Raw genomic sequence first — 24,663 nt, 5'->3', positions numbered from 1 at the left:
AATCCATAGATTACAAAAATCATGCATAATCTAATGCACATATGTAAGCATATGAAGAGATAAAATGTATGAGAAGTAAATGCTTGCAACAGAAAACTGAAGTATAAAGTTTAGTTCCTTTTCTGCATTAGAGAAACCCCAGCCATCATGAGGCTTGTGCCATTCTTAGGCCACTTTCAGGCAGATTCTGAAAAGCTGGAAAGTAAACACAGGTGTTTGAAAACTGGAGCGGCCGTCACGGACAACCGCAAACACCCTTCACTCGGAGTGGCAACGCCTCTTTCCTGCCCTCTGTTTTTTAAAGCAATGCCCCAAAAGAAATGTCAAATGTTTCACCTTTCAACACCTCAAAATAAGTAAGAGCTTAAAGTATTGTTTCGCAAATCTCTAGCAAATAGATAATTTTTTCACTACTTTTAAATGAGGCCAATTAAATATTAATCACATAAAATAAAAAGTAGGGTTTCTGAAAGGATTACCACCACCCCCAAACTTATATCCCCCATTCCACCATATTTTTTTAGCCTTTTCTTTAATTTCTAAGAGCAAAATATTTTGTTTAACCACATTTAGATAGTTTATTCTGTCATGAAATTTTTACAGAAAGTATCTGATCTGTTCCTGTAAGTTTTAACACAACAACTCAGAAATAAAAAGAATTAAAAAAAAAAAAAAGTAGACAAGTACCTTTCGTTACCATGCAAGGAAAGACTTAGACTTAGAAAAATTCAAAACCTGAAAATATGCAATTCTCTTTTAGAAAACTGTGTCCGAATAGATACTTAAATAGGGGTAGAAACTGTTTACAAGGAAAAAAAAGCAAAATAATTTCCAAACTGCTCTAGATATGGGACTTATATTCATGAATGGAATCAATTTTCTAATACTGAAATCATTTAGTTCCTATAATCTTATAAAACAGCACCCCCACCAAAGTAAGGAAAACGTTCATTAACAACTGATGAGCTACTATCTAACTAGTGAACGTAAAAACCAAAGTGAATGAGGTTTTTATATTTTACCATAATCATCAAGAAGCAGGTGGTGTTTAGAGAATGGCCAAATGTCCATCAGCTCCCAAGTTAGTCTTAGGGTTATTTTGGGAGGTTCAGTCCTACCCCCAGAACTCCACGTACATTCCTTTGTGCGATTCCCAGGAGCGCTGCTCAGTGAAACTGTATGTGTATTTGATTATTCACAATAAAAACCAGTACTTTCTCACTGCTCTAAGTTTTTTTGTAAATAAATAGAGATATTTGCCTTTTAAAATGATAAAACAAAAATTAATCATCAGGTATAAAATTATGAGTCAATAACATTTTTATATTAATATCTACATTTTTCCCCCAAAATTTTCTCAGATATTTTATAATTTGCTCTTGTATTACCTTTTTCCAAAATGTAAAAAACTAATCAGAGCTGCATAATATTTGGCTAATCAGAGGTAATCAACTGCAAATGAGAGAAAAGTGAATAAATTTGTTCATCTTGTTCAGATCCACCCGTGCACTGCTTCATCTCACAGGTGAAGGACATTATATAGCGTTGAGACAAAATAATGTTAAGTTGTGACATAAGCCAACAAAGTAAAGAAATTAAGAATTAAGTTTGACATTTCTTAGCTGAGTCCACTGTACTCAGGTATTACAACACACACACACACACACACACACACGCACACGACACCTACAGGCACAAAGGAGCAAGGAAAGGGCAATATGTCAGCCTTAGAAGTTAATTTCCTTGCTTTTGTTGGTTTATATTACCATCTAATATTACGTAAACAATCCGTTCCTAGGCAATTTATTTTTTCCTCTAACATAATGAGCTGAGTCCGTTTGGACGCTAAATATCTTTCAGCATATAAAAATCCAGCTTAACACCCACAGCAACGAAAGCTCTTTAAGGAATGCCACTTAAAACTTAAATTTGCAAAAAATAGAAGATTATACAATATTCACTTAACTGGAAAGAACACTATTACATGTATTTTACAACCTCTCAGAAAGTGAAGGTAATTAATACAGCAGAATTTATTAAAAAATAAATGGTTTACCTTAGAATTTTTAGGGCTTATTAGTAATTCTTTCTTGGTCTTTCTAAAAGTAAGTTATTACCTAAAAACTTATGGATCTAGATAAAAAAGTCAAAATAAGCAAGTAGCAAAAGTTAGACAGTAATAACTATTTAGAGTAATATGTGAATTTAACCCCAGAGTTAAAAGCCAAGCATCATAAAATGGAGCAAATATATAGTGGACAAATGTACATTTTGATCACTGTGATTATGACTTAATTTCATTATCCTCTTATTCTAGTAAAAACAAATACTGTAGTCATTTCAGTATTTAAAAGAATACTTTATGTAATAATATTCAATTTAAAAAATTAGCACTTTCAGAAATAAGGACATAAATGCTCATATGTCTTCAGAGTAAAATGCACAGAAATGATCCTGGGCTTCAAATAGCAAGTGTTAAAAGGAGGCGAAGATTTAACTAAATGGTCCTAAACTACAAAGAATACTAGAAACAAGATACTGGACTGGAAATGCTTCCATGGAATAGATAAAACTACACAGTATGATTTTGTGAAATTATTAAGTAGAAATACAAGATATCATTCAGATATAATTGTGGTTGTGCAAGATTTGAGGTTAATATTTTCTAAAGAAAGGGTTACAAGTTATTAAAACTCCTGAGGCTGCTATTTATTTCTGAAAGTGCTCAAAGTTTTTTCAAGACTTTGAAATATATTCTAATATATATTTAATATAAATATACAATAAAAATATTGGTGATATGCTTTTTGTATTAAACTTTAAATATTAAGCATTAAATTATAGGATGTTTTAAAATGTACCTATGACCCAGTAGGCAAGAGTGACTTTTCAAGATGCCTATTTTTGTTTCAGTTAAAATTAAAATCCATGCTGTCTAATCCTTGGAGTCAATTTGTAATTAAGGGGATTTGATGAGAGACCAGGCGCTGAATTAATGATAAAATTTAATATCTGTTTTAATGCATCAACATAACAGAAAAACTAACACCGAACAACACAATGAAGTCATTTTGGTGTAGAGGGCATGGTAACAGCTATGTCAATTTGTGAATGTTAGTTTTTAAAAAATAATAAATGTATACGCCAAAGTTCTGTAGGTACGTTACTAAAACTGTGTGTCTGAAAAAGCAGTCATCAAAAATGCTACTAGAATATTGCGTGGTACAGAAAACTACACTATTAAACATGGTTACTTTTACTGAGAATTTTATGCAATTTCTAATGAAGGACTTAACTGTTTTCCATCATCATGTCTGAAATCAGAAACATTTTTACTTAGTAGCCAAAGTATATTAATTGAATTTGATAATCTAAAGTTTGTTTTCTAAAATATATTTTAGTTTAGGTATAATGTAAATTTTAAAAATCCATCAAATTAACTATCACAGCATTTTAAATAACAATCTGAAGACAGAACTTAATGTATCAGTCTAAATCACTACAGCCTTATGTAGGATTTGGTTACAGTAAACGCTAAAAATGAAAGAGAAAAATTTCTTTTGGCCAGCATTCTCCATGTAGGCTTATCCAGCCTGCCCCCAGAGTACCAAGAAATCACTTTAAGAAGACATAAAATTGATAACCCACCAAAATATTGACATCAGCCCAACACCGAAATCAAGTAGAAAATTAACCAGAACTAAAATTAAAAAGCACAATTAGCAAAAAACAAATTATTTTCATAAACAAAAAATCTATAGGCATAAAAAGTTAGGGACATATTTTGTTCCTATTTTACTTCTAAACACCAAATCTATGTCAGCAAGTTTTCAAATTCAGTATAAGATAGTCCAATTCAGTTGGCTTTGGTCAGACTCAGATTTATTATTTTGAAAACATCTTTTGATGATTCTAATACATGCCTCTGTTAAGAACCAATAACCTATACTCATTACCTAACAATCAATTAAGTGGGCCTCTATTCCTTTTAAAGGTATCTAGAGTATAATTTTCAACAATGTATCATGAATATCTGCTCTTTCATATCTCCTTGGCCACTGTAATACCAAAAGTCAACAGGTTATGAAAAAAGGGGAGTTGATACCGACATGAGAGCTGAAGGCAAGGGGAAAGTACTGCGAGCAGAAATAAGACAGACCTGAGAGGAAGTCTTGGGAGCACTGAGAGTTTCTCATATATTCCATTTATTTTCATATCAGTGCTAATTGTTATTAAAACAACTTCATTTTTCCACACAAACCCCTCTCCAATTTGGCCACAGACAAGAGGACTGTGGACACAGACAAGAGGACCATGGACATAAAGGATGAGTAGGCTTATGTGGGCAAAGGAAGTAGGGCAATAGGTTATGTTGGGTATTTTAGTCAGAGGAGATACCAGGTGCAAAGACAAGGCGATACAAAGACTGAGGAAAGGTTCCAGAATCTACCTAAGACCAGCTCACATAAAGATTAATCTGTGCGGCATGTTTAAAATTCAGTCTCCTACTGAAAGTATTCATTTTGTTTAATTTTTTGGCATATTACAAAATGTATAAGACTGGAAAGAATATAATGTAATTTTATATTTCTATCATATACCAAACTAAAAATCTCAAATTCCTAAAATATCATGAAACTAAAAATTAGAAAAACGTTAGTAACTAATATTAAGAGAAATTTATATGTAAGTATTTACAAATATTACATATGTGGTTTGCCACTGATAATCTCCCCAAAAGTTTCCCACAGTAATTCAGTATTCCTTCCATTTAAGAAGTTATAATTCACAATTGTTTCAACTGCACCTCATCAATTTTTAATGTGTCTTGATGGACTTGAACTTAAACAGGCTTTGAGTACTTGGCTATACCTGGTGCTATACAGAGCCACCCTTCAGTGTAATTAATTGTTCATTTCAGAGAGCCTACAATGAATGCTGTCATAGCAATTCTCCATTTGGTATGCAAAGACTGTAAACCTGGTTTGCTGAGAGTCTTGCTTGTAATGAAAGACTCTCTCAAGAAAAAATTTATTGTATGAAAAACCAAGTCTGGCATGGGAACAGAATGCTATTAGGAACCAGGGCAGAATCTCCATTCCCCATGTTCAGAATTTGTGTTTTTAAAGCATGGGCTCCTATTTTTCCAACTGACTCCTTCATAATTTCAGATTGCACCTGGCCTACAGTAGACCACCTGACCCTAAGCCTACCTCAGAATAGTCTTGCTCAGCATTCAAAGCTTACTGGCCCATACCTCTTTAGTTTCCCAATTCTAAATTATTAAATTATTATCTGATTTACCAATCTCTTTCAGCTAGGACATGGACGTTGTCATCAGCTAGCTTTGGGTTAGACAGCCACACATCAGCTTTCTTATAAAAGGAAAATGGTTGACGAAACAAGACTTGACTCTGGGTGGTGGCACATAATGCAGTATACAGATCATGTATCATAGAATTGTACGCTTGAAACCTATACAATTTTATTAACCAATGCCACCCCAATAAATTTAATTAAAGAATGGTTGAGAAAATGTTTGCTATAATCTCCATTCTTTAAAATAAGTCATCCTCAATGTTACATTCATATTATACTCTAATCCTTGCACTTTTACTTTGTAACTAAGCTCCTAAAAACCATAATGTACATGCCCTGGTAGGTGGCTCAATTGGCTGAGCGTCAAGGTTGCTGGTTTGATTCCTGGTCAGGGCACATGCCCTGGTTGCAGACTTGATATCCCCGTGGAGGGGGGGTGCAGAAGGCAGCTGATCGATGTTTCATTCTCACATCAGTGTTTCTCTCTCTTCTGCTCCCTTCCCTTCTCTTTAAAAATCAATAAAAATATATTTTAAAAAATAACCTACATTTTTTCTACTTTTAAACTTTCCATTTACTCTTCAATTTACTAGATTTAAGGCTACCACCACAACCACTTAACTAGAACTGCGAAGACAAAGCAACCACTGCTCTCCTAATTGCCAAATCAAATGGGCACTTTGATCTTGATTTCTCTGTAGCATTTGACACTGTGAGCCACTCTCTTCATGGAATTTTATTCTATTCTAAATTCTATGATAACACAATCTCTTGGTTATCCCTCTTATTTTTCTGACTATTCCTTCTGAGTCCCCTTTGTGAACCACTTACTTTTTGCACTAATAGTAAAATGTTAGAAATCACTATTGTTCCATTTATTTCTCTTCTTCCAAATCTGACCTCTGAATATTGCCATACATTTTAATGATTTGAACTACAACCTGTACAAGGCCTGGTATAGTTCTCTCCTTCTCAAGCTAATTTCCTGTCACTATGCTTCCCACTATATGATAACATTCACTAAGAAACATATTGGAAAGTTACTCTACTTTTATTTAAAATATATGTAAAGCATTAGAACTGTGCCTGGCACTCAGTAAGTGCTATCTGAAGGTAGAGTATTAAAAATATAATTTTAAAATCAGTGACAGGAAAACAGTGACAAATCAAATCCAACAGTTTATTCAAGAAATTGTTCAACATCAAGAACTCAATAAAATTTGTTATATCCATTAATAAAAACTTTAAAAAAATAATTCTATAAAGAAACTAGTTAAATATGATGAAACAATATTCATCAAAATCCAGCAGATAAAATTTCCAGGCCTAGGATGCAAAGAGCTGGAACAACTGTCACTGTATGTTACCAATAAGAAAAGCTGAATAAAGCACAAGGTCATAACTTTTCTCAAGCTCATTAGAGAGATAAGCTCACAGGAAAACCAGACAATCTTAAAGGAAGGACAAGACTCCAAGGAGAAATGGAGATTTGCATTTACTGGTAGGCTCTTTCCCACACAGCTCCCCTAGGTGCTCATGAGAAATATCAAGGGCAGGGTAGAAGACCAGAGACAGCTTCCCCCCGATGATACACACATGTGGGGTGTATGTGGGGGGACGACTGGCTGCTGCTAAGGAAGGAGGAAAATCCTCCCCCCTCTCCCAAGCAGTCCCTTCTGTGAATACAGCAAAAGCCATGTATAGCTGAAAAGGGACAGCAAAACCCTCAGGGAACAGGAAAACCACACTGTTTGGGAATGAACTCCCTCTATCCCTGGGTGAGAGGCAGGATACAGATCCAAGTTCCAAGAACCTGTGCCAGTACTATTAGTTTCTGTAACTAGGAGAGGGGCAGGAAAGTGTCCTATACAATACCTGTCACACATACAAGTGAAAGTGTGGCTGCCATGGAAAGAACTCTGAGAAGCCTCGCCCCAAAATATAAGCACAAAGAGACTGTCTTAAGGTCGAAGCAGAGAACTCTTAGTCCTCCAACACTGGATCATAAACCAGAATTCTCCTGCTGGAAGAAGGGTAAGAATACAGCGTGAGCATCCTCTGAAGTTCAAGCACAGAGTCAACTGAAAACCAAGGGGAAAGCATGAACGCTGAGAAAAATCCTCCAGCACGTAGGCTTCTATCTTGAGCATAAGGCAACAGCAACCTGCTACTAGAACAATTTGAAACATATGATGCATGGGCAGTAACCACAGCAATAACAAAACCCAATTCCAGCTCAACTCCTGTGTGGATCAACTCAATGCTCACACTACTGGACTAAAAGGAGAACCATTGTTTTATTCACAATGACCAGCATTCAATAAAAAATTTTGAGATACATGAAAAGCAAAAGCAAAACCAAACTGTCAAATGACAAAGCAATCACAAAACCAGACTCAGAGATGACCCACATATTGGATCTATCAAACTCAGACTTTAAATTATGAAGGAAACAAGAAAGTCATGGTAAATGCCAAACTAATTGGTGCAATGCAGAATCTATTCCCACTAAAATTATGTGTGAGAGAGGGATATCCACTATTGTAATTCCTAGTCAAGATCAATTAGGCTGGCCTAGAAATGTGGGAGGAGAAAGGGAGATATTATTAGTTTTCTTTATATATCTTAGCACTGTTTTCACTGGCTATGGTGAACTTGTTAATTTTTAAGTAACTTATTTTGAAATAACTTAAGGCCCATAAGAACTTGCAAAAAGCGTTCCTGTGTAGCATTCATTTAGCTTCTCCCAGTGATGACATCATACATGTAACATAGTAAATTGTCAAAACCAGGAAATTGACATTGGTACAATGTCAGATATAGGCCTTATTTAAATTTCATGTTTTTACATTTTCGCTCCCACCCTCCCTTATAAAACCAAAATAGAGTATTGTTATCACACTACAAAGAAACCTCCTGTTACCCTTTAATAGTCATACCCTGTTCCTAACCCTAACTCCAAAAAAATATGATCTTTTCCCCATCACAATGATTTTACCACTTTGGAACTTTTATATAAATTGCTTCATATAGATACAACCCTTTCAAGTTGGCTTTTCTCATCCAGCATAGTGCCCTTAGGAAGCATCCAGGTTGCTGCATGTATCAATTAACTTTTCCTTTTTATTGTTGAGTAATAATTATTCATTGTGTAGATGTAGATCCACTGACCCACTGAAGGATATCTGGCTTCTTTCTAGTTTGTGGCAATTTCAAGTAAAATTTGCTACGAACATTTCTATATATGATTTTTGTGAACACAGATTTCCATTTCTTTGGGATAAGATCCACGAATGCAATAGCTGGGTTGCATGGAAGTATATATTTATAAAAAACTGGCAAACTGTTTCACAGAGTGGCTGCATCATTTTATGTTTTCACCAGCAATGTATGAGAGATTCAGTTTCTCCGCATCCCACCAACATTTGGTATTAAGAGTATATATATTTTAGTCTTTCCAATAGGTGTTGATGTGGTAGCTCACTATTGTTTTAATGAACATGTAAATTTTAAAAGAGATATTTCATTTTTTAAATGTTTTAAAAATAATAAATTAATATATAAGATTTCTGGATCCTTTTGTCATATATTCTGCTTCATTAATCCTGAAATTGAGTCCAGGAACCTGAATTTAAATGTTCATACTATTTATTCAAGTACTCTGCTTATGGAAATCTATCCTGAAAAAGTAACATATAGTCTAAAGATTTAACTCTCATATATCATTTCTCAGGAAACTATTAGAGAACATGCTCTATCAAAAGGAGAGAATAAATCAGGTCAGAGAAAAATAGGGCCCAGGAAACAGGTGACCCAACATAGGAGAAGCAAAAAGAATGTACCAAATAACAGTGAAGGTAGGTTCTAGGACTGGTAATGTCCCACAGAGCAATCAGTTCATAGTCTCAAAAAAAAAGGGCAACCAGGGAACCAGGTGGCTACTGCACACACAGTGGGACTACATCACAACTGAAGAACTCTAAGCTAAGGGAAGCCCAGTCTTCTATAAATATTGCTGCAGCAAACCTGCCTGACTTTTGCCTGAGAGGGAGATACTGTTTTATAGTATTGAGTAGTAGACAATATTCTGCTTCAGTGGAAGACACTATCTCTATCTTCCAAGGCTATTTGCTAAACAAATATTCCTTAGAAACATAGTTCAGAACAAAGAACATTAGAAATGCTAAATACACGGATGGGGTGGGGCAAAAGTAGGTTTACAGTTGTGAGTACCCAAAACACAGTATATTCTTGTATTATTACTTATTACTTACTGTATTATTTTCCATATGAACAACTTTAAACCTACTTTTGCTCCACCGGTATAGTATAGGCCATATAGAAATATTAAAAACCCATGTGAGAATTGTCACTCAACATGGTTAATTTAGAGAGTCACAACCATCATTTGTTTTTAAAACGTTAAATAGAATTTAAAATGCTTTACTACAAACATGTCATTAGAGTATTTATATCCTTAAATTTTGCTTTAATTTCAACCTCTTCATTTTGAAGATATAAAATAATTTGACAGAGATGATCTAGTTTGTTAATGGCAGAGCAAGGTGAAGAAAACAGGCGTCTGACACCTAGACCAATGTTCTTTCTACACCCAATGGAATGGTAGGCATTAGGCATAATGTGTCATACTTTATAGATAGACTGTCCACACATTTTATCAATTGTAACAATATCTCTGCTCTCATCTTAAAAATGTGGGGCCCAACACTCAGAGAAGTTAATTGACTTAACCAATGCTCTACAACTAGTAAATGGGAAATTCTGAACTTTTAAATTCGAAATACATTACTAGAATTATGTACCTGGAAATAATCCCCAAACCATACCCCACAGACAGTAGATGGGTGGCATCATTTGAGCATATCAAAGGCAGTCCACTAACATGGCTAACATAGGAAAATGATTAAGAACTCAACCTAATATATGATTTCATCATAAGAAATTACATTATTATTTACTATCAAGTACAAAGGGTGTTTGCTAAATATTCAGTCTCCAAAGAGTTTATCCTGCAGTGACCTCTAAATAGCAAAAAACAAAATAAACAAATAAAAATCTCAATATTGCCTGGCCGGGTGTGGCTCAGCAGTTGAGCACTGATCTAGGATCCAGGAGATAGTGGTTCGATTCCTGGTCAGGGCACATGGCCGGGTTGCGGGCTCAAGCCCCAGTCGGGGGCGTGCAGGAGGCAGCCAATCAATGATGACGCTCATCACTGATGTTTTTTGTCTCTTTCTTCCTCTCCCTCTCCCTTCCTCTCTCTGAAATCAGTAAAGATATATATATTTTTAAAAATCTCAATATTTTTAAGCCAATAGTAAAAAACTAGAATTCCCGATACTGTTCAATTCATGAGCAAGTAAACTTTAGCACAAAATAAAAATCCTTCTAGAGAGTTTTAGTTGGGCAGTTAGTGACTATGAAGACAATATTATACCAGAATAAGTCCATGTCCTCCATGTCCTGAATTTAGTAGATGCTAATATGTTGACTTCAACTAGGACAGATTAAAATTTATTTCTGATTTTCAAACCTTACTGATCATGAAATATGAGTTCAACAATGTGCTAAATTGCACAAGAATAGCAACATAAAATAGCTACTGATCCCTTATGCTTGCTTTTGATTTAGGGAAGATGACATGTAAGCAATCAACTAATATCAGAGAAAGAATTAAATAAAAGCCATAAAAGAAGTAACGACTAGAGGGAATTAAAGAACATGACACATACGAAACTCTAAGGAGTAGGAGATACTGGGGTTTATGAATACTAAAGAGAGATAAATGGTTCCAAAAATAAAAAATAGAAAGAAAATAAAAACCAGGCTAAAACTAGTGTAGAGTCCTAAATTTCATCCTTGGGAGGTTTAGCTTACATTCCTTAGACAATAAAAAAGCAACTAAATTTTTTATTTTTCTAACCACTATTTTACTCTTGCTCTTGACAGTTACTTTCTCTTTGTATGTGTAAAAAATTATTCCCCTTGTTGCTCTCAGTGTATTTAAGATATTTCATTATTACTGTTGAGAAGTCAGTGAGTTTAACTGCCATTCCTTTGTAAATATGTCTTTTGTAATGGCTGTTTTTAATAGTTTATCTTTAAATCTGATGTTCTGCAATTTCTTCTAGGTTGTCACACTTAGAATTCATTTGGTATTCCTAGATCTGAGGTTTGTTTCATTTGACAGTTCTGGAAAATTCTCATTCCTTACTTCTTTGTATCTTGCCTTTTCACTGTTTCCTGTATTATCTCCTCTAGAACTCTGAGTAGATTTATTTTAGATTTTTTCACTCTATCTTTTGTGTCTTTTAACATCGTTTTTCTATTTTGTACTTCTTTGTCTCTCCGACTTCCATTTCCATACTTGTTCAACTGTACCTTCCAGTTCATTAACAGTTTCTTAAACTCTGAAATCTGCTGTTCAACCTACTTGATGTTTAATTTTAATTTTTGTAAGTTCAATCTAGTTTTTCCCAAATCTCCCTGATCATTTTTAGTCATCTTCCTTGCTCAAGCATCTCTTTTGGAAGATCTCACTTAAACACTTATATTCTATTTGATTACGTACGTGATTCTGCCTCCTCATGTGTTTACTAATGTTCATTAAAGGAAGTAACTGCTTCTCTTACATGTGTTTTTGATAGCTCAGGGTCTCTGAAACTTTATAGGAATATTAAAGGCCCAATGTGAAGGTAATTTGCGTTATCTGTTGTCTACAGGCCCCTTCAGGGTAGGACTACTTCAAATCAAATCCTCAGCTTTTAGAACCACACAGACAACAAAAATTCAGGCAACCTGTGTGGTTCTCAACCTGCCTGAAAGGGGGCTGTGGATAATATATTCTGTGCTATTTTCCCCTTCCGTAGTCAAGAAAGTCAAGATACCTTGTTGTCTTCTTTTGTACAAGGGGACTGACTCCTATACACCTAAACGCGAATGCTGTGGCCACCTAGGAGATCAGCCTCAGGAGAGCACACCTCATGTGCACTCTCTGGCTAACAGACTCTGGGCTCTGTCTGCCCTATGTCTTCCCCTTGAAGCCATTAAAATGGAAGCTCAAATTTACCCACGTGTGACGAATGCACTCAGGGTAAAAGACCGCTTCAGGCAATCATTTATTTTCCATATTTTGTTGTGTTTTCCCATCCCCATTTTGTTTAAGGCCTTTTCAAATTCCATATCTTCCTACCTTCTCAGTAATGTTGTTGTAAAATATTTTTAAAATATAACTTTTAACCATCCTTTTTCATTGTCTTTATCAGGAGGGTCATTCAGGATATCCCTATTTTCTTACACTGCTGAAAATACAAGATTTAGTGAAGGGTTTTCAGTAGAAAAGTGTTACCTGTTTTATAATGATAGCTAATGGAAGTGTGACAATTGATTAAAGAGGAGAGAAACTGGGGACAAAAATTAAGTTAGGAGGGTACCATTGTCTAGATCATGAACTTGACAGAGGATAGAGGGAGGATAGTTAAGAGAAAAAGAGAAGGAATCACTGTTGCAGAATTGACAAAACAAATGCTAAGTTGCTTTGTGATGGGGAGAGCTTGGAAGGATACAATTATGTAATTGTATTAGTTATATCTAGGAGTATGGTAGTACCATTAACTAATGGATGTTAATTGATGAATAATAGAAACCATTAAGAGTGATTTAAAATATCCGGCAGCCCGGCCGGGCGTGGCTCAGCGGTTGAGTATCAACCTGGGATCCAGGCGATTAGGGTTCGATTCCTGGTCAGGGCACATGCCCAGCTGTGGGCTTGATCAATGACTCTCTCATCATTGATGTTTCTGTCTCTCTCTCTCCCTCTCCTTTCCTCTCTCTGAAATCAATAAAGATATATTTAAAAAAATAAAAAATAAATAAATGAAAATAAAATAAAATAAAATATCCGGCATTATTTCTGTCACCAGAAAAAGAAATCAGGGTATAGGTGCTTAACATTCTCAAAGTGTTCCACTGGCTAAGGGGCTTGATGATATTAAAATGAAAGGCCGGCTTCTCTTCGCATTCTTTTCTTGGCTATAAAATAGCTGCTGCAGCTCCAGGCAGTGAATAAGTGTTCTAGGCAAAAAGAAGAAAGGAATGGTGCCTGATGCTCCTGTCCTATGTCAGGGAAACAAAACCCTTTTCAGAGACACTCCAACTTCTTCTCCCACCCCTACTGTAGAATTCCTCTTATGCCTCATTGGCAAAAAGGAAGGCTGAGAAGGTGTTTACCTTCAACAGCTTCTATAGTAAAGGCAAACAAAGAAAAACAGGATTGGGAATAAATCTTAAATTATACAGTCAATAGTGTTTGACTCAGGTCCTGACTTCTTTCCACGGAGAACAGAAGGCTTAGGGAGTCAGATCAGGGATTTGGCTTCAGAGTTGTTAAGGTTAAGGAGACATTAAGATATTCAAGTGGAAGGCGTACAAGGCAATCATTAGGATATAAACTATAAGTGATATTACAGGAATGGATGAAATTTAAAGAGACAGGCCTAAAATAAAAATAAAAAAGAAAAGAAAACAAAACCCCCACCAAATGCTGGCAAGAATGTGGAGCAAGAGAAACTCTCCTTCATTGCAGGTGGGAGTGAAAAAGGGTACGGCCACTTTAGAATATAGTGTGGAAATTTCTACAAAACTAAACATACAACCCAGCAACTGCATTTACCCAAATGACTTGAAAATCTTATGTCCACACAAAAACATGCCCACATATATTTATAGCAGCTTTATTCATAATTGCCAAAATCCAGGAACAATCAAGGTGTCCTTTAGTAGGTGAGTGGATAAATAAAATGTGGTGCATCCTGAAAATGGAGCATTACTCCACACTAAAAAGAAATGAGCTATGAAGCCACCAAAAGATATGGAGGTACTTTAAATGCATATTCCTAAGTGACATTCTGGAAAAGGCAGAACTAGGGAGATGATAAAAAGACTAATGGGTGGCAGGTCTTGGGGAGGCAGGAATAAATAGGTAGAGCACAGAGGGTTTTTGGAGTAAAACTCTTCTGTAGGATACTACTATGGCAGATACATGTCATTTACATTTGTCAAAATCCATAGACTATACAACACTAAGAGTGAACCGTAATGTAAACTATGGACTTTGGGTTACACTGATGTAGGCTCATGGATTGTAACAAATGTACCCCTCTCTTGCTGGATGCTGTGGGCATGTGCATGTAGGGGGGAGAAGGGATATGTGGGAACTCTATACATCTGTGAACCTAAACTCCCTAAAAAATAAAAACATTTTTAATGGAGAAAAATAAGGAACTAATCACATATTCCAGGGGCTCATTTATACTTTAGGAATACATAGAAAAAGAGGGACCAGCTAAAGAACAGCGATCAAGAAAAGAAAATAATGAGGATATAGTAACAGAGAACTACAGTATTTCAAGAGGAGAAGCTGAGAAGATTGAAATATGTTCTAGTTAGGTTGACTAGGATAGAGAGCAGGTAAGGAATGGTAAGCTTCACAGGTTTAATCATCAGAGGTCACTTATAATCTCAGAAAGAATTGGTTCCAATGGAATTAGAGTGGAAAAGTCCAATCGTAGAAAATTAAAGATATGTGATAAGAAAGATAAATAAATAAAAGAGGAAAGAAGGGCACATATATATAATTTCTTAAATATTTTTTGCAGACTGAAAGCTCCTAGAGAAAGTAACCCAGTCTGTGTATTTCTGGATAATCTAAATTTATTTTAAAAACATTAAATGTCCAAAACTGTATTCTTCAAGAAACTAATTTGTTAACGTAAGTGGATACATTTTAAAGGAATAAATAAGATGGGTATTTTTTTTTCCAGTAACTCTCAGCCTCTCATCCTGTATGTACAACTGTGTTTTAATTGTTACTTGGGAAAATTACAAATATAAAAGTACGGAAACAGTGTCATGCTAGCAATTTAGCTACTATAATAGTATAATTCCATACTACTTCAAAAATAATGTATAAATGATCACCAAAAGTTCAATTTTATGTTTTACCACACACAAAAAATAATTTAGAATGAATTTTCTGGTCATTAGAATAAACATGTTATTCAAATAGCACAAGATTATTAAAAAGTATTTCCTTGTATGATAAATGTGTATTTGCCATAATTATCCATTGGAAAGTCCTATGTAATGCTTGACCATTAACTTAGAATTTTCCTAAACATATCTGTAGGACTATTTCCTTCAGGAATTTCAGTGTAACACAATGAAATAAAACATGGATTTTTAGTTCTCACTCTATTCAAGTTTACCTTTATTAGTGATATTAACAATAGTACTGTTTATGATAAAATACTAGAAATATTTTTGACAAGCTGAAAGCTCCTAGAGAAACTAACTTAAAAAAAAAAGTCTTCCTAAAACTCATTTTAATACTATCTAAATAGTAAACCAGTTAGAAACAAGAGAAATGATAGTTGTAAGGAGATTGTAAAAGTATTACTGCTCAGAAAAAAGACAAACAATTAATTCATCAGATAGCTTGCTAGTCAACTTATTATTCCTAATTTACATGGTAACTTGAAGATACAGAATACAATAATAAAGCACTAAATAAGGAACAAAATAAGAAAAATTTAAAAACTGATTTAGAATAAAGCTGATGTTTTATAAACGACCTAATTTTCATAATAAATTTAAGGTTTCACATGAGGAAATATGGCATAAAATAATGAAAAAGTGTTAAAACAGACATTTTTACTTTTATTTTTTCACATCCATAATCACTTATTTTTCTTAAATTTATCTTTATTGTTGAAAGTATTACAGATGTCCCCCTTTCCCCCCCATTGACTCTCCCCACTCAGCTCCCACTCCCTCCCCAGGGGGAACCTCTTTAGTTTGATGTAGTCCCATTTGTTTATTTTTTCCTTTGTTTCCCTTGCCCTAGGATATATATTGGCAAAAATATTGCTACAAGAGATGTCTGAGATTTTACTGCCTATGTTTTCTTCTAGGATTTTTATGGTTTTGTGACTTGCATTTGAATCTTTTATCCATTTTGAGTTCATGCTTGTATATGGTGTAAGTTGGTGATCTAGTTTCATTTTTTTTTCCATGCACCTGTTCAATTTTCCCAACACCATTTATTGAAGAGACTGTCTTTATTTCAGTGTATGTTCTTGCCTCCTCTATCAAGTATTAATTGACCATAAAGGTGTGGGTTTATTTCTGGGCTCTCTGTTTAGGAACCTACTGCATGGGAGAATTTATTTGCCAATGATACATCTAATAAGGGGTTAATTTCCAAAATATAGGGTGTCCCCCCAAAATGTATACACACACTTTGAATAAATTATAAAGGCAGTGTTTATTAAAATACATTTCATTCTCAAAATTGAGGTATCAGCTGTTAAAGTATTTATAGATTTTTTGGGGGGACACCTTGTATATAAAGAACTTTACAACTCAATACCAGAAAGACAAACAATCCAATTAAAAATGGGCGAAGGAGCTCAACAGACACTTCTTCAAAGAGGACTTACAGATGGCCAATAGACAGATGAAAAAAATGCTCAATGTCACTAATCATCAGAAAGATGTAACTGAAAACTACAATGAGACATCACCTCTCACCTACCAGAAAGGGCTGTCATCAATAAATTAACAAACAACAAGTGCTGGTGAGGATGTGGAGAAAAAGGAACCCTTGTGCACTGCTGGTGGGAATGCAGACTGGTGCAGCCACTGTGGAAAACAGTACGGAGTTTCCTGAAAAAATATAAGTGGAACTGCCTTTTGACCCAGCAATCCCACTTCAGGGAATATATCTTAAGAATCCTGAAATACTAATTAGAAAGAATTTATGCACCCCTATGTTCATTACAGCATCATTTACAACAGCCAAGATCTGGAACCAGCCCAAGTGCCCATCAGTAGATGAGTGGATAAAAAAGCTGAGGTATACACTTACACAATGGAATACTACGCAGCTATAAGAAAATAAGGCTCTCCTACCTTTTACATCTCATGGCTGGACCTGGAGATTATTATACTACGTGAAATAAGCCAGTAAGAGAAAGACAAATACCATATGATCTCACTTATATGTGGAATATAATGAACCAAATAAACTGAGGAACAAAATAGAAACAGAGGCATGGGTACATGGAATAGTCTGACAGCTGTCAGAGTGGAGGGAGGTGCTGGGGGACTGGATGAAAGAAGGTGAACGGATTAGTCAAAGAACACATATGCACAGCCCATGGACGGAGACAACAGTGTGGTGATGGGCGGAGGGAAGGGTGGGCGGGGGCTGTGTGGAGGTGGGTAAAGTGGGGAAAATGGGGGTATCTGTAATAGTGTCAACAACAAAAATGAAGTTAAAAATAAACAATGTTACTTTCAATCTGCAAGTATATATTTAAAATTTATTATACCTAATTTTACTCATATAAGAATAAATTCCTTGGGGTAATTAATAATTACAACAATCTACAGAAGCCTTTTCCATTTTTTTCCGTCTATAAATTTGAAAGAAGAAAAAGTGCATTAAACAATAATAAAAAACCCCACCACTGACTGAGAGTTTCAAAATGAAGCTAAGTACATTTTGTACAAAAATATGTTTTCAACCAAATCTCATACTTTTTGGACATGTTAAAAATATATTCCACATCAAAATGCCCACATTTTCTCAATTTTGATAGATAATTCAGGCTTAGTGAGGTACAGTGCTAATGCCATAATATTCTTCTGTAATTGGCAGCAAAAAAATGAATTAAAGACAACAAAGCACTTATACAATCCTCCAGACAGCACATCTTTTTTTCTGCACAATATCAACAATGATGGATTTTTTTTGTTTCCCCTGGATATGTTTTTGTTTTTACTTTTAACCCGTTCGTGAGATTGTTAGCACCTTGAGGGCAGGGACCTGTACTAGGTCACAAGAACTATCTATGCTAGGAACTGAGGCAAAGTAAAAAACATCTTAAGAAAAAAAATATATAATAGTGTAAGTAGAATCAAAATAATGTCCTCATTCATGATTATTGGATCTATATTACAATGAAACAGAACTTCTTGTCATGAAATGTACACATTAGCTTCAAATTCTAGTAGGCTGTTTTCTTTTTTTGATAATAAGCAACATTTTAAGTACCATTTCAATCCCCAAACATATTCACATACCCTTCAAGGAGTGTCAGTTCTGTGGGTTACTAATACTAAAAGTCATTTAAAAAACTAATGTAATAAATACTGATGGGAAAAAAAGGTTCATCATTTAATTTTTTCTTTTAGTGTGGCCATTTTTTATTCACTACAAAAGTTAACATTATAAAAATCTGAAACAGAAAGAACATGTACCAAAAGTTATTAATAGACCACCACTCAAAATTCAGAAAATATGTTGTTTTCATGTACACGTACATGAGATAAGATAATACCACAGCAGAAGGGTGCTGTATCTGTGTTTAAAGAAGGGGTTGTTGGCAAACACCACAGCTCACTTCTGCTGAAATGTACACAACTGATATATGCAGCACAGAAAGCTGGCACCAAGGGCTTACAACCTTAATTTGCCTGCAAGAAGGAACAGAGATTTACCTTCAGAGCACGTTCTTGATTGTTTTCAGCAGTCAGATGTCTCATGTTGTTTGCTGAAGTCTGGTTCTGCTCTTTCAAATGATGAAGCTCCTGCTCCAGCCGTTTGCACTGCCACAGGGGAAGAATCCCATTAAGTAAAGGAGTTGTAACATTTTTTTCACCAAGCCCCATGAATTAATGTACATAATGCCATTGTATTCTCTAAAATACAAGGTACCTTTTGCAAAAAGAACGGTAAGTTAACAGTACTGCTGAATATGAGTATAGTTTATAGTACTCTGTTCAACTGCAACTTTCAGTTCGTTGCTGTTTTTTTTTAATAATCTAAACGTTACCATGTAAGTTAGAAAATACTTATTATTTTTATAAAATTAAGATCAACTACACTTAAAAATTTTTTTCATTAACCAAATACTTTTCATTATATATCTATTGGCTGAATATAAAGATGTTTCTAAAGACCATATTGGGTTCTAAATAAACTATAATATGGTGTTCTGTTTTGAATTTTTATTAAATTTTGAAAGTTAAAAATATAAAAATATATATTATGAGGTTTTTCAGGTTTTTAGAAATATCTAAAGAAACAATTGTGCAGGGAAAAAAGTGACAACCACAGAGTGCTTTAAGACTTGGAAATAACTAAGGAACAAGTGTTCTTAATTTCTATTTTGACTACATCTTATTATTAAGTAAGTCAAGTGATAACAAACATGTGAAATGACTTTCTTTCTTTTTTTTTTTAAAATATATCTTTATTGATTCCCGAGAGAGGAAGGGAGAGGGAGAGAGAGAGATAGAAACATCAATGATGAGAAAGTCATTGATCGAGCCCACAACCCAGGCATGTGCCCTGACCGGGAATCGAACCCCGATCGCCTGGATCCTAGGTCGACGCTCAACTGCTGAGCCACGCCTGGCCGGGCTGAAATGACTTTCTGACCTACTGGGAACATATGAGAATATGAGTAAATAATAATTATGAATAAAAGCATAAATGGGCTAACAGAAGTATCCATGTTCAAAAAAATCATTGAAATGTGCCATTTGCATGTAAGATCTTAATACAAATGTATCAAACATTTTACACAATAATTGTACAGATTATAAACTGATATGCTGCAAATCAGGACCATACGAACATACATGGGGAAACTGGCTAAATAAAGTACTAAATCCATCTTTCAGGAAAAGGTTAAAAATCCCTATCGATTTTTAAATTAGGATATATAATTAACAACCAGAAGTAATTTACACATATTGATGCAAGATCTAGATTATTTGACAAATGGCTAGTTGTCATAATAAATTAAAAATCATTATTATGCTATAATCAAGATGCTGGCATAATCCAAATTGGCATTTCTTATTACTCTAATGTCGATTCCTTCTGCCTCTGGTCTCTATAATATTCTGCAGTCTGTATCATTATTTCCTAACCTTGAGTAACATACAAATCCTTTTCAAAAAAAGAATATTAGACTCTTGATCTTGACTTAAATTATATGATGATGTTTGTATACAAATACAATTAATATGCCTCACCATATTAATACAATTGTAAAACTAAAACACATTTATAAATTAAATAAATAGCCACAAAATAAAAACTTTTAAAATCAGTATTAACAAAGTAGATAGAGCTTTTGCTGAAACTAAGTTCTGCAAATACAATATAGAGTAGCAGATGCTCTCACACTACCACGTCTATTCTACTATGTGTTGTGCAACAACTTAATTCACCTATTATATTTTTTAAAGTTAATGAGTAAAATATTTGTGACATGACATCACTTGGCTCTTATTTGAAGGGGACACATGATTTACAAATTAAACTGTGTATCTGTCTCTTTTTAGTTTTTAACGAACTACTTGGTTGCAATGCAATCTAAGTACAAATGTGTTTAGTGAAGACACAAATCATGAGGCTTGAAAATGAGTAAGACATAGCGAGCGGCAAGCACTGCAATCCAGTAGAAATATTTTACTAGAATTATCCTCTACACTTTCAATTAATTTTAGCACAAAATTATTATGCATTAAGTATTAAAATGAGGACTAAACATGAACTATGAGGTTACAAAGGTGGGATAGATAAATTTGGCTATGGGGTGGGGGTAAAAGAACATTTCATGGAACAGATCACACGCACGTTGCGCTACCTGGGCCATGCGATTTCATAAGCTGAGAGAGGAGAAAGGGGAAGGAAACAGGAGAAAAGGGATGAAGGTAGAAAAATCTGGTAAAATGAGAAACCGTAGTTACAAGTTGTGTGACCACCTATTTTTTGTATTCCCAAGTAAATAAAAAATGGCCCAAGGATAGAGACTTCTTTCCTATCTACAAAAAGATTGAGAAGACTTCTTTCATATGCACAAAAAGAATTCACTCACTCTAGCTTGAGAAATGTTTTTTAATTTCTTCATGAGGGTTAAATTCAACATTCACCTAGCAATCAAATTGTGGGGAGCCCATAATAACTTTGAACTAAATAAAAACATACACAAACATTCTTGTCAAATACACTTTTGGATTTATATTTAACTATATTTAAGATTTCTTTAGATTTATTCAACCCCGTATTATTTCTTCATTTGATGTTCTTTCATTCTTTCTGAAATGATGGGGGGAGGCACTCCTAGGTCAAGTTTTAAAAATACTGTAACCAAAGAGATAAGTAAAGCTTAAAAACAATAAAGTTAATTTTGCACTGAGGGCATTTATCCAGAGGGCATTTATCCACATTGTATACTTGGGCTCAGTTTCCATACAGGCAGCACAAAAGGGAGAGAAGATAAGGCCCAGGGACCAAAGTGGCAAGTGTACCAAAGGGCTACACTTTCAGATGTTTAATGATCCTCCCTGCTTTAATGAATGAAAAGAAACAAGACAAATGCTAGAGAAGATGTCCCTAAATCACATAATATATAATGGTTTTAGACAGTTTCCTTTTGAACTGACACAATTAAAATAACACAGGATCTTCCCTGCTCACATTCTACCAAATGCTAATATTCTTAAGAGTTCTAATGCATGGATCTGACCTAGGAGTTTTCTTATATATTTTATACTTTTAAAAATTTTAATACTCAAATTGAACTTAGGTAAATGCTACCTGTCTATGGTTGTTCACAGTGTCCTTGAGAACTAGGATTCTCACTACGAAATGCAAAAGACACAGGTGGAAGATTAAAAAGTTAAGTAAAATTCCTGTAATTAAGAATTTGAATTAGAAGACCAAAAAAATTTATCTTTTAAAAATGTGTATGTGTGTGTGTGTGTGAGAAAGGGGGGGGGGGAGAGAGAGAATTTTCTGGTGTTGCCCATTGAAAAAGGCTAGGAACAATAGCAAACCCAGCAGCAATGAGCATCCCTAGTACCTAGTCTGTGGGTTCCAAGTACCATTTCTGACTAAAAATAAAGAACTCCATGGATATATGGTTGACTCAAGGTCTGGGACAAGAAATGTACAATATGACCCAGTAACATCTGTTATTGGCAGAGGTTGTATTAACTATCAAAACTGAGGAACTATGAAAGACTCAGAAAGGACTCAGGAGCCAACCTGAAAAGCTCCCCCACTAGTTAAAGATAAGACAATCTGAGCACCAATAAGGATAGTAACTGCAATATACTGACACATAAAATGTTTAATTTATTGAATTTATAACAATAAAAATTTTAAAAACTAATTGTCATTGTTGAGTGAATTGTCAATGTGAGTGAACTAAACATATAGTAAGCCAAGAATTTATGCATGCCTTCTAATATGAACTTTACCAATAGGTAATTGAACAATAAATAAGATGACTATAAAAATATTCAAGGTTATAAAGAGAACAGGAATGTGTGATTATCACAATTTTGAATATATACTGAGCTCTAGACACTGAGACCTGCTAATAACATAGTTCTTTCACAACTAAACATGTGTTTCCAGATGAAACAATACAAAACTACCTGTAAAGTAGTCCTACTGATAAAAACTAATCTAAATCTGATCAAGCCTCTAGATTAGAATGCCATATTTATAGGAGAAAAGAGAAGACAGAAACATATTAAATGACATAACAGAGAAGCAACGAATAAGCTCGGAAACTCTAAACAAAAATTGATTGTTTATTTAAAACATAAATTCCAAAAGAAAAGAAATAGAAGGGGACTTTATAAAGTGTTAATTCAGTCATTTGCAATGTATGATTACTATTTACATACAGATTCAAAATGAAGAGGAAAAGTTATAACATTTAAGAGATTATTTGAATTTGAAAACCAATTAGATGTTTCATAATATTAAAGAATTATTATTCATATTGTTGGGGTGATAATGGTATTGTGGTTATGTTTTAAACAATAGTCTCTATCTTTTAAGAATATAAACTATAAGTCACATATAAAAGGGATATTTTGTCTGGGATTTCTTACAAAATAATATGAGGAGGAAATGAGTGGAGCAATCTAGATTAAAAAACATGGATAGTAGTAACAGGGTAAAAATATCTTGGTTTATGACTCTATGCTCTCTAAGCTCACTGATGAAAAGAAAATTAAATTTGCCTCTATAAACAAACAAAACTAATTCTACATGACAACTAAACATATAAAAACAAAAATTTATGGCAAATTTTTATAAAATGATTTGGCCCATAATTACTACAAAATCTGTTTTCACCAGTGATTTCTTTTTACTCATTGTGAATTCTGAAGAATTATATCAAGCAGACAATACATTATGATTTTGTTTTACTTTATGTTTACTTTCTGAAAGATAACATGCCTTCAGTTTTTAACAAAGTTCTCTAATACTAAGTGTTCACAGCTGCTGTTTCTCCTCCTCTACAATCTGCTTTCAGTCACAGATCATTTTGATTGTATCACAATCAAACATCTTCCACTTGGATGCTATACAACTCTTTCCTTTGCAGACAAAAAATAATACCAGACTCTTCCAGTCAAAACAGAAACAAACTTTGGTGTCAATGTGAATTATGTACATTGAACTGCAGATGTTTGGAAGTACTTAGGATCATATAAATAAGTTTTTATTTCTGTTCACTTAGAAAAATTTTTTAAAATCACTTTCTAGATTTTAAAATAATAACTAGAATGTTTTTCTCATATTACAATAACTTGGAATAAAGAGTTTTCAAGTTCAAAAAGGTACCTTGTTTCTTCAAAGGCCCTGGCAAAATATGAACAACTTGGTTTAAGTGAATATATAATACTCAGAGGTTTAAAATTACCAAAGATTAAAAAAGAAAATAAGTATGTGATTTAGTCCCTGAAACTGCATATGATACAGCTGAAGTGAGAGTGTGTTTGGTGTGTATAAAACATAAATTATTCAGTAAATATTCATTGAGCATCCATTCACTAGGCTATACACAAACACCCACCAGGCAACATGCCAGGTGATAACATATTTCTACATATTTCTACATATATATCTTAATGATATTTAAACATTTCAAAAACACCATGTAAAAGTAAATAACTAGGGGTTTAAAAACAAATACAGAACTTCATACTAATTTTAAAATTATATTATTCAAAAAGACTAATTTAAATAAAAATTTTAAATAAAAAATCAAAAGGATTAGTAAACATGACAATTATTTAAACAGATATAAACATAGATATAGATATTTATTTAGTATACTATGGTATTAAAATAGCATTTCTGTAATGCTGTTTAAGATTATTATGTTAGCTGTACTTAGGAAAAGCTATTCATTTGAAAAATTGTGGTTTGAGTATTTC

The 24,663-nt window shown here is 34.0% G+C and overlaps 1 protein-coding gene across 1 annotated transcript in view; it reads right to left on the bottom strand.

Moving 5' to 3' along the window:
* Nucleotides 1-24,663, bottom strand: part of MIPOL1 (mirror-image polydactyly 1) — a 241,455-nt gene that overhangs the window by 142,321 nt on the left and 74,471 nt on the right. The window contains exon 8 of the mRNA XM_016198454.2: nucleotides 18,904-19,011. Coding sequence (XP_016053940.2) covers nucleotides 18,904-19,011 — 108 coding nt within the window. The remainder of the gene's footprint in view (nucleotides 1-18,903; nucleotides 19,012-24,663) is intronic.

This window comes from Miniopterus natalensis, chromosome 1 (assembly GCF_054644295.1).
Source record: "Miniopterus natalensis isolate mMinNat1 chromosome 1, mMinNat1.hap1, whole genome shotgun sequence".
NCBI classification, from domain to species: Eukaryota; Metazoa; Chordata; class Mammalia; order Chiroptera; family Miniopteridae; genus Miniopterus; species Miniopterus natalensis.
The sequence above is the reverse complement of the archived record's forward strand: the minus strand, read 5'-3'. Positions and strand labels throughout refer to the sequence as shown.